The sequence below is a fragment of the Myiozetetes cayanensis genome, unplaced genomic scaffold (genome assembly GCF_022539395.1).
Source record: "Myiozetetes cayanensis isolate MyiCay16 unplaced genomic scaffold, myiCay2020 scf3, whole genome shotgun sequence".
In the NCBI taxonomy this organism is placed as follows: domain Eukaryota; kingdom Metazoa; phylum Chordata; class Aves; order Passeriformes; family Tyrannidae; genus Myiozetetes; species Myiozetetes cayanensis.
The window spans coordinates 13,416,317-13,427,788 of record NW_026087521.1 but is presented as its reverse complement, the minus strand read 5'-3'; the positions used below and the strand labels follow the sequence as shown (position 1 = coordinate 13,427,788).

Sequence of the window (11,472 nt, the reverse complement as noted above, 5' to 3'; positions counted from 1 at the left end):
AAACATTTCAGAAGCTCGAGCAAGGTGTGATTGGAGCCAGCTTCTGGAGTCACCAAGGGCTTGGGGAGCCATGTGAGCAGGCTGGGTCCTCTCTGCTACCTGCTGATATAGCAACCAAACGTGACCCCACCAAAGGCACTGCAGTTTGACTCTCATTCAAACATCTTGTCTGGATGGCCCCAAACTTTCACAGCCAGGCTGAAGGGAACTCAAGTGTCTCTGAAACACCAAGGGACAGCCCACTCAGGCTGAAATCTGGCAGCCCTGGAGTGCCTACCCTCAGCCCACTCATGCATGGTGTCTGGCCCTGCCAGGGATGAGTCCCTGCTTACAGTGGGGAACTGCAAGCTCTGGGAGAGGGGGACAGTCAGAGCACTTGTGGAAAATGGTGGGAGGGGAGGCAGGACCCTGCACTGAGAGCAAGGGGCTCCAGCCAGGGCCACAACATGGCTGGGAAGGACTGCTGGCTTCTCAGGGAGAGGCAGAGAGCCGGCTGCTGACAAGAGGGGAGATGGCTCCTCAAGAGGTGAAGAAGCATTTTAGAGAGGAGAAGAAGGCAAGTCCAAACTGCTTTATGATGGGAGACATAGCTGTCTGGTGGGACAGGAAGAGAGGACTGGGAGAGACATACAGAAGAGGCCTGTCTTCCACTGAGGGAAACAGGGGAAAGGAGAAGAAAGGCTCCTAACTGCAAAGGAGGGAATAAAAAAGAAGGGCATAGTAAAAGACATGGTAGCCACTGGTGAGGCAATTGGGCCCAAGTGGGACAGTGGTGAGTGTGGCTGGGAGCAAAAAACAGGACCCAAACTGATGCTTCAGTGGACTAACCTGGCAGGAGATGAAAACCCACCCTCCAACACTAGGGTAAAGTAACAGAAAAATGGGAACAAAATTCACAAAAGGGAAGCATTTGGGAGAGACAGAGACAGACAAACAGGAGAAATATGGCATCGACACTGAGAAGGAACTGAAGAATCTTGGTTATGATAGAGCAAGGGAGAAGAGCTGTTGTGTACTGCCAATACACGCAAACGTGGCTGGTGAACGGAAAGTCAGAATATACATTATTCATCAAGGCAAACTTAATTTTTAATGAAAGAATACTTCTATGCCTACCTCACTAGAAATGTGTGAAGATCTTTGGGTACCCATGTTCTGTGGTTTTGGTTATTCACACGGGCATTGTGAGAGAGCAAAGCACAGGTATTTGAATGCAGACTTCATACTGAGGCAAGGTAACTTTGATCATCCACAAGTGGTTTTGTATCTCAAAATATAAAGAAGTTTGACACATCTTTCAAAAATGCAGGTAGCTCTTCCAAGTTTCTTTTCTGATCCAACTGGATGGTTAAGAGCCTTCCTCTAGAATCTGGATATGGCCTTCTAAAACATTATCGCTACTGTTATTTACCAAAAAAATGTTTCAAATTAAAAAACCAAACATAAATATTCAGTAAGTAAATGTGATTTTTTGCTAGAAACAGCTAACAATTTTAAGAAGCAATAAGAAACACACAGTGATGGCAGTGTTTTAAAACAATTTCTCTGTGATCTTTCCTGAGTACCTGTCAATAGAGGGAAACTAAATTTTAGCCTGTTGGGTATTCTTTGACCTTGCATTCATGTCTTCCAATTTCCCAGACAGATATACTATCTACCCCTCAGTCTTCTGCAGTGAACACACTTATCTGACCTGGTCTAATCCTCAGTTTGTTGCCACGAGTCCAGCCAATGAAGTGTTAGGCAGGGTCCTTGTGTAGTGTGCTTTAGGAGGAGAGTTTGAGATCCGTGTCTCATACAGGTTATACTATAGCACTGAGACTCCATCTTCAGGTGAAGGTCAAGACATAGGGAAGATTCTCGAGGGAGAGAAAATACTGGAAACAAGATGGTCTGAACTGAACTCTCAGAGAGACTCCTGGCTAAAACCTGAAACTGTTGCAGATTAAAATAAAAACAAACTGTTGTAACAACAACAACAACCACCAAACAAACAAACCCCAAAAAATCCACACCACACATTTTTGCTTCTTCCAAGCAGTTGGTAAGTCCTTGTGTCCAGTGAGGACGCAGATGTGCATCTTGAAAAGACAGTAAAGTACTACATGAATGCACTCAGACTACAGCCAATACTTGAGCAAAATTGCTTAGAACAAATTTAGACACTGGAACCAAAGTATGTGCAATTTTTTCACAGTGCTTGCATAATTCTCTTAGGTTTGAAATGAGTAGTAACTGTTGATTCCCATCTCTAGTTCATAGCCCATTTTTTTGGTAGCATTTTTTTCTTTAAACTTTCCTGAGTTCACCGTAATAAGTTACCATATTGTGCATTGTCTCTTCATAAATCTCTGCAATACACCTCTATTTCCCATTTCATCTGATTGGTGCTGCTGCAGTGTTTCAAGCATTGCTTTGTTTGTGTGAAGCAATTTGTAACCCCTGTTTGAGAAATATGTTTTTGTTTGGATACAAGAGTATCTCACTTAGAATTTCTTTTTCAGTTCTCCATTTTTTCTGACTGTTTCTTTTTTAAGTGCTGGTTTCTTTGGCTAAGATGGAACTGAAAGCATAATTCAGATTTTTTTGTGTGCGTTATTTCAGAGAACATTAAAAATAGATTTCTCTGCTATAAGTGCCTATTTAATATAGTTTCCTAGCTCAAGTCTTCTATGATGGCACTCACACACTGTTTGAGACACCTTCTGAAATTACAAAGAGATCAGAAATAGTACAGGGAGTGCACTTTTGGCCAGAATCACTCTAGGGAGACTGGCCCAGAGTAGCTTCTACATTTGGCTTGCTAAGTGCTGAATTGTTTTAATGGCCATCCTGTATGCATCTTTTTGCAGAAATCTAGGTATAGGACTTTTTTTTAAGTATCTGTTTTATTTAATTAATTCAGCTACTCTAATTATCACATAGCATACTAGGATGTTACATTGTATTAAAAAAAAAGTTTCAGAATCAGTTTCACCAGAGAAATGCAGGACTACCTATCTGGTGCATTTTGCACCTTCTCAATACAAACTTCTCTGGCACCCTGAGGTGCTGCTGTAGTCTTAAATAGAAACTTCATTTACCCACTCTAGAAAGAGAGACAACAGATCGATAATCTACGGCTGAAAATTAGCAAGAGTGTAAAACTCCACTATCAAAACCATTTGCACACAAGTCAACATACACATTAGTCTTACACTTCTCAAAATCCTGGAGGAGGATTGAAGTTTCTCTGCTGCTGTGACTGACAGACAGCTACTTTGCTGGTGCTTTTCTTATGCATCACCGACTATATTTAAGAAAGTCTTGTGAGTCGTTTACTGTTCCATTCCCACCAAAGTAGATACCTAGGTTCATAAAACTGTCTACTATGTAATGATTTCTGCTATATAAGACAAAACCACTATTGTGGTAAATCCATTGCAAAACAGGATCCTGAGAAGTACTAATGAATTTCTTGCCAAACTGCTTAAATCATAATTACTCTGTCACAAGCATCATAAGTTTATAATCTTGTTATGATACTGAAGCCTTATACAGCTGTTTTTTCGTAACACTTTTGTAGCCAGTTTAAAGCCATCTGGTGCACGTATTGCCAGGTATACACGATTTTGTTGTTGTTGTGACTACATGTGCACCCTCAGCAAACTCATGGTATTTTCTCAGTGTATGACGGTAGAGTTGAAATGGGATCATGTTATTATTTAATTGTACACGGTGACTACATATGAGGTTCCTGATAGCCACATGTGAGAAGTGTTGTTTCAGTTTGTTCTCTCTTCACATTCAGATGCTGAAAATTATATAAATGTTAGATTGATCTCCCAATAAGCCAAAGATTGATATGCAGCTTCGGATCTCTTCTAAATGTCATAACTTTTCCTGTGCTTTTATAAAGCCCAAGTCTTTAATTATAATTCTAGTAAGTAGATATAGGAATATATGATTTTTATCTCCTGGTTACTTAGCAAACAGCTTACATTTGGAGATCATCTTATTAAAAGACCTGTGATGATACATGGATTAAAAAGATTAGAGTTAAGGTTTCATCTGTATTTTGCTGTCTATCAATGAAAGGACATAATTTGCTTATAGTTCACTTTTTTAATACCATGTTATGATTGGACCACTGTAGTATTTAGAAGCTGCAACCAAAATAAAAGCTCCATTATCTTGAATTCTGAAAAACCACATAGTAAAAGGAAGCCCCTGCTTGGCAGTTGAAATAAAAAAGATCCTGAGAGACCAGGAAGGGAAAGAAGTACCTTTCCTGACTGACTTAATTATTTTTCTGCAGCAAAATGACTTGTTGAAGGTCATAGGAGGATTGAATTTCTATGTTGGTGGGCAGGTGGAAAAGAAACAGAGGATGTTTGGTCTGCATTTTCATGCACAGCTTTTTTTTACTCATTTCCTATGGAAATAAGTCTTCTCTGATCATGTTTGTGCCTTTCCCTCCCTTTTTTTGTCTCCACCCATAACTTTTGGCTCCACTGATTAATAAAAACAAATTTGAAAGATGAGTAAAAGTCTTAAATAGGATTCTCTTCCTATGAATTTTGTGAAAGCAGATGCCAGGAGAAGGGAAGAAGAAACCATCTGAATGTTCTTGCTATAGTAAAGCTGCAGCTCGAGTTCACCTTCACAAGACAAAACTACATATATTCCCAACCATGGGAAAACTTCTCTAATGTCAAATCAGCTCTCTTCCTATTTTGCTATAAATGTCTAGAGCATAACGCACAGCTGTCCACGCAACACACACTAGTTTGATTTGCACCAATCTGGAGTGAAATAAATAGTGTTCTTTGGGAGAAGCCCTGGTGCAGAAGAGAGGCTACTTTTCTGTAGCTTCAGGACTTGCACCCTACAAGCCAATGGAGACAAACTGATGGCTGGTTTGCTCAGGGATGGGGTTCATTCCTTGGTGCAGATTCATAGACGCAGCACAGACACAATCAAAGCAAACTTGCACTTCTTAAACAAAGGATGCTGATCGTTGGAAAGTCAGGCTTATGTGTAGATGTGGCACTTGGGGACATGATTAAGTGCTGTACTTGGCAGTGCAGAGTTAATAGCTGGACTTGATCTTAAAGGTCTTTTCCAACCTAAATGATCGTATGACTCTGATTGTGGAACCATTTGTTTAATGATTATGTTTTTGAATACATATGGTAGGGAGGAGGAAGAATCCCTTTGGGAGGGCTTTGGAAACCTCTCAAACTGTAAGTCACTGGATTGTTTCTTTTGAGGAAGGAATTGGTACATCTTGCATCTCTGATTTTATGCTAATTTTCCTTCATATGGTCTGTTTCTGTTAAGAGCCTAGACTGAAGATCTGCAGTGTGTCATGGTAAGCAATATGTAGATCAGTGCCATGTGTCAAAGCTGGAAAGTTTCTTCACTTTTCTTGCTTGGTTTGAGGTTGCTTGTACTAAGTACTTTCCCTCTCTCCTTTTTTCTCACTTGTGTGGTTAGGAATTGCTTTACTGCCTGTGTATCCTGTGGCAGTGTTTAATATTAGTTAGATGTTTGGCCATCTGTACTTCCCTGAAATCTAATGTTGGTTTTCACTGATGGGGATTTCCTGGGTGCTCACGTGCCTTTCTTTTCTATCTTGACTCCAGATACACATCTTGGGTAATCACACCAGTGTTATGGTATAAGCTATGCAGTGTAACTTCTCTAGTTATGGGACTCTCTGGCCGCTGACAAGAGTTTTGCTCAACCATCTTGCAGTGAATTTGAACACAAGTGCCAAACATGGTTGACTATTAACTTCACATGCTTTATCATTCTTTCTAAGGAATTCCATCTTGCTATTCCTGACCAAAGAGTTTTTCAGTATAATGAACAGGGTTTTCAACCTCAGCATAAGCAGCTTATATCTATTCTTTATTTTTTCTTTCTCACTGATGGTTACGTCTCCTTATAATTAAAAACATCAAATATATCCACTACCAGCTGAATTTTGTTAGACTAAGTAAAATTCTTCTCATATGATAGAATCTTAATTCCTCTGATCTTTCTAGTAACCCTTTCTACACTTTTTTTGCAGGAAGATTAATTTAAACTGGTGAATAGGACTGTACTTAATATTCCAGAATAGATCTTGCCAGGGCTTTCTATTATACAAGCACCCTTCCTGCTTCTGGAAATTCCACATATATCTAAGATCATGCATCTTATGTCTGCTTCACGTTGGTTGCTAACAAGCCTGCTGCAACTGACTGGTTCTCATAGGAGGTGCATTTTGGTGAGCTTTCTAGTTGTTTGACTATGCTCCTGAAGATTGTTGTAGCTAACATTACTTGACTGGAGGCACTCCGGCCAGGCCACATTTTACGAAAGCTTTTAGGCTCACCTCCAGGTAATTAAGGATGGGACTTGGGATATTCCAGCTACTTTTCGGAAGAGGTGGAATGTGAACATTGTGTGTATTTACCACTGCATCTGTTGACAGCCAAAGGGCGTGTGTCCTTTGCCCAAAACGTTTATCCATTCTAGCACGGTAAAGAGCCCAATTAATGAAGCTGTGAGAAATCCACTTAAATCCATTCCAGACTGTAGCACCATATACCCTCAGACAGGCAGCAGTGCTGACTTCAGCAATTCCTGTCCTGCTCCTCTGGCCACAAGTCCAAACCCTGAGCAGGCCCTAAATGCTACTGTTTTTTCTTGAGTCTAGATTAATTCCATGCTCTACTTCAGCACTGTCACTCAATGCTTTGAACCAGCAAAAAGTGAATGGTGACAAAGGGTCTTAAATGAGTGGCTGCCCAAAGACATAGGACGGCCATAGGGCCATGCAAAGCCCACATCAGCACTCCAAGAAGTGTCTGTTGAACAATAAACATCAGCACTCCTGTTGGGGCTGCAGAGCTGTATGAAGGGTGCTGCATGCTGCATGCATCACTGAGGCTGATTAAATGAAACCAAGTGCTTAACCAGAGGTGTTCATGTTTGGCTTCGAAGGTGTGAGCTGCAGCAACAGGCTTATGGTGTAACTCCTTACCCAGATCACGTATATCTGAGCGTAATTTTCACTTTCTATTCTTACCTCAATGGAGAAATAAACAGAGATGACACGGCCCTAAATTAAAAGCATGTACGTCCCATAGGTTACATAGAGCGAGATGAAAACCTCGGTGTTGTCTGAGAAGAGCAGGACCTGCGAGCTCAGAGCTGCTGTACCTAAAACACCAGATACTACCTGCCTAAAACACCAAAACCAGGGAAATCCCATTTGCAAGCAGACGAAGCCCTACTGCAGATCAGGCAGCACTCGGGCAACAAAATGGCTGTGGCTATAGGTGATCCACAGAAGCGCAGCTGGAAGGAGCCGGGGGGCGGGGGAGCCCCGACCCCACACTCCGGGGCCGATGGGGGGCCGCGCCGGGGCGCGGTGGGGCCGTGCCGCAGTCACCGAGAGCCCGTCCCAGGCACTTACTGCGGGGCGCTGCGAGACGCGCGGCGGGCGCGCAGCCCCGGGGAGCGCAGGGCCGGCGGCTGCGCCTTCCCAGCGGGGCTCCCGGGCCGCGGCCCCGCTCGGCTCGGCTCGGCTCGGCTCGGCTCGGCCGGGCGGGCGGTGCCGGTGCCGGTGCCGGCTCGGGCCGGAGGGCAGCGCGGGGGCCGCGGCTCCGGCGCCCCTCGGGGCGGGCGCGGGCCCGGCGCCGGCGGCGCGGGGCGCAGGCGCGGGGGGCGCGGGCATGCGCGCTGTGCGGCGGGGAGCCCGATCTGATAGGGAGCAGGGGCTGACACTACCCCCGTGTGGGCGGCGGAACGTCCCGAGGATGACGTGCGGCGTTCTCGAATCCCGTGTCTCGCTCGCTCGCTCGCCGCCGCCGCCGCCGAAGGAAACGGGAAAAGCAACAAGGAGGCAGGAGCAGGCGCGGCGCCATGGCGGCCCTGGAGCGGCCCGTGCCCAGTCCCGAGGCGTTCCTGGGCCAGCCCTGGGCCGCCTGGGTGCGGGAGGCCGCCCCCCCGCACGCGCACGGCGCCGCCCCCCCGCACAGTAAGGGCAGGGACCGGCCGCGCTCCGGCTCCGCACGCCGCTGCCCCCGGAGCGGGGCCGGGGTCCGGCCGGGCCGCCCCCCCTCCCCTCTCTCCCTTCCCCTCCCTCCTCCCGCCGGGGCCGGGAGGTGCCGCCCCCCCGGGCGCTCAGCTGACGCCCGGCCGAGCCCCCGTGCCATGTGTGCGGGAGGCGCACGCCGCGCCTGCCGTGCCGCTGCCCCGCGGCGCTGGGCCGGCGCCGCGGTGGGGGAAGGGGGCGAGGGGAGGATGCGCGGAGGGGCCGGAGGATGCCGCGGGAGGCGGGGGGGCGGAGGGTGCTGCCGCGGGGGGCCCGGCGGTTCCGCTCCCTGGCAGATGCTCCGACCATTGTGCTTTTGCTGTTGCAAATAGAAACACTGCTCACCTCCTCACCTCTCCTCCTCCTCCTCCTCCTCCTCCTCCCTCGCCAAACAATAAATGCACACCTCAGGGCCCTCGGCGCTTCCTGACTCTGCTTCTCTTCTGCAGGTGTAGATCTAGAAGAGACTGGAAAGGAGGGTGGAAAAAGCAGAGAGGTTATGAGGCTTAATAAAGAAGGTAAGTGGATAGTGCTGGCACACCTCTCTACCTGTCTTGTCTCTTGGTGGTTGTGGATGACTGTGGTTTGGCCTTGACAGGGTAGTCTCAAGGCATATGGATCTCTCTGCTGTGAAGAATGTTTCAGGATTGGATACACGCAGATGACTGTCACTGTGTCAACTTCTTTTGAAGTACGGGTATAACAGGTGTATGCGTGCAACTGACAGACGTGGTAAAAGATAAGGCAATTTTGAGTCAAAAGACAACTACACATCAGTGGCCATATTGGATTTTTTTTGTAGACCCTGTCCCTTCGTGCAACATCTCAGTTGCTTCTGTGTGAAGATAAGCATATAAACCTGGGCATCAACTTTACACGTTATATTATCTTTAGCGACTGTAGCGAAGACGTTTTCACTTGCGGAGAGAAAGAGCCTGTTACAATTTTTGAGTTCATGCGCTTTAGCTTAAGTCACATTTTATTTTTTCGTTCTCACTGCTGAGTGTGACTTGCAGACAACTGAGCGGCCGACGTCAAATATTATCTTACATTAGACTAAGCCATGCATATTGTGCAAAACCAAATATAATGAGCCATTTGGGCCGTAAGGTTTTCTGGTACCATCAGTGTGAACAGGCAGATTCCAGGCTAGTGGTATTTGCCAACGTGCCATGCCTGACACAGTTCTGTCAGTTGCGAGAAGAGAAACTTTAGTGGTGAAGCATAAACAAATCAAATTTACACCTTTCGTTTGTGATATGTGTCATTAACACTGTGCTGGGGGAACACCTAACGCAACTAGTGAAATGCTTTGGGACGCTCTTTCATGTAGCTTTCTGTTTGTTTCTCTTGTGTTAAGAAAGCAGTTTACATATACAACCTCTCTGTCATGAGAAATACTTCTTGTAAAGTCAGTTCATAATGAACGATCCCATCATAGTGAAACTTCGTTGTGGCTTACTCATGCTGAGAGAAATCCTGCTATTACCTGTAATGTCATAATATATATTCTGAAATGATGTTAAGTTTCTCATTATATTATAGTTGTCATTACACGTGCATTCAATTTTGAGCATCTTGGCAGCTCAAAGGAATCTTATGTTTTCTAAACAACCTCTTGAAAAAAGAATGAATTAATCAGTAATGTAGATCTGTGTGATAAACTATAAAATTGCATGGAGTACATATTAAAATCATTTAAAATACCATAAAACTTCCCTTTTGGAAGACCCTTCTAGAGATGCTAAGCTTGATTGTGTTCCTGTCTTGATTCTTACGTGCCTGAACCTCCTTATTTTGCCAACCCAAAAATAAGTTAGCGGCAGAACTGGGATTTTCCTGTAGGATATTTATAAGTAAAAGGTTCAAGGCGCAGTTTGTACATCTGTCGGTAATGTTGATTCAAAAATAATCAAACAAAAGTCTTGCTACTTCATCTTGGCCTTCCTAAGGAGCTTTATTTGTTGAGATAAAAATGTTTTGTGCTCAGTAGTCCTTGAACACAAATTCTTATTATAAGCTTACTCGAGACATAAATATTGAAGCACATCCCTACTTTCTAATCATACATAATATGCAAATTGTTTCCTAGAACGATTCAGTTTAGATTATCAGTTCTAGGCTTGTTTGAGAAATTTTTTTCCAAAGTAAGTGTAATACTGTTGCTGACATTATGATGGTGACAGGTGTGAAGCACTTACTGGTTTTTATAGTAATATATACTTGTGTCATAATATAAATGAAAAAACAAACCTGACTGTTATATTTAGAAAACAAAAAGCTTTAGAAATCTTATTGTTCCAAGTAGTAACTTGTATTAGATCACTTAGAAAGAACTTTCATGAAGTTTGAATAAATTAGTATGTGTTGAAATATTTCCGTATTCACTTAAACAGTCTGTTAATACAGGTGTTTTTACCACACCCATCTGTGTGTCTGAACAGCCACTGTAAATCTTCTTGGGCCTCACCATCCTTATTCATAAAGGTGGGGAAAAATGTGACAAGTTAGATTGGTCTGCAGGAGACATTGTTCATGTATTTGCAGAAATGCTTGTGCTTTTACTCTGATCTTGCACACATCTGTCTTATGACATGTTGAATTTTTTTGACTGCTTTGTTCATAGACAAGGGCTGTGGTCATGATAGGTCTGAATACCAAACCCAACTCCTTTTTCTTTACAGTTTTATCTATTTGAGTAGACCTTTTTATGGCATCTGTGGTGCCAGGAGATTGTAAGTGGTGTCTTACAAAAACCGAACGTTACTTGTGTCAAGTAACTGAGAACGACAGAGACAGGATTTTAAATATCAAAAATTACTGTCGTGTTTGATAAAGATAGTGTAAGATCTGATCTTTCTACATTTGCTTCTTGTCGTATTTGTCTGCATTTTGTCATCTTTAGTTGATGTGACCAGATTTATGCGGTCATCCCTTTGTGAGCGGTTGAGCAAAGGAGTCTTTTTAGACTAGTGAAACTGTGTGGAGAGCATGGTGGGGGAAAGGGATGGGAAGACAAGTGGTCTCCTCCAGACCACCACAAGGCATTTCACTTCGGTTTTGTAGAAAAATATGGTGTCAGATGGCAAAAAGTGCCATCCCTGCTTCACTGCCTCCTTTCTGGTTGTGTGCTATACGTGTTGAGAGCGGTGGGCTGCTCTTCCTCCTCCCTTTGGCCCTGGTGGGGACCTGGGAGGCAGCATTCCCAGGAGGTGGTGGGTAGTAACACTCACTGTCAAGTCTCCACCTGCCCAAGGGGTTGATACTTCTTTGCACATCCCTGGGCAAAGGGGTCACAGTCCCTGTGCTGTTCATTTCTGTAATGCAAGAGATGCACTGAGGCCGTGGTGCCCCCTGTGCCCCACCTTTAGGGTAAAAGTAAAGGCACAGAAATATTGCTC

At 44.5% G+C, this 11,472-nt stretch overlaps 1 protein-coding gene across 3 annotated transcripts in view; it reads left to right on the top strand.

Moving 5' to 3' along the window:
- The first annotated feature begins 7,770 nt into the window (after positions 1–7,770).
- ATXN7L1 (ataxin 7 like 1) overlaps positions 7,771–11,472 on the top strand; it is a 126,553-nt gene continuing 122,851 nt past the window's right edge. For 2 of the 3 annotated variants that reach the window (XM_050325089.1, XM_050325087.1), the window contains exons 1-2: positions 7,771–8,014; positions 8,521–8,589. In XM_050325089.1, coding sequence (XP_050181046.1) covers positions 7,900–8,014; positions 8,521–8,589 — 184 coding nt within the window. In that variant the 5' untranslated portion in view covers positions 7,771–7,899. The remainder of the gene's footprint in view (positions 8,015–8,520; positions 8,590–11,472) is intronic. The other variant, XM_050325088.1, reaches the window with a different exon arrangement.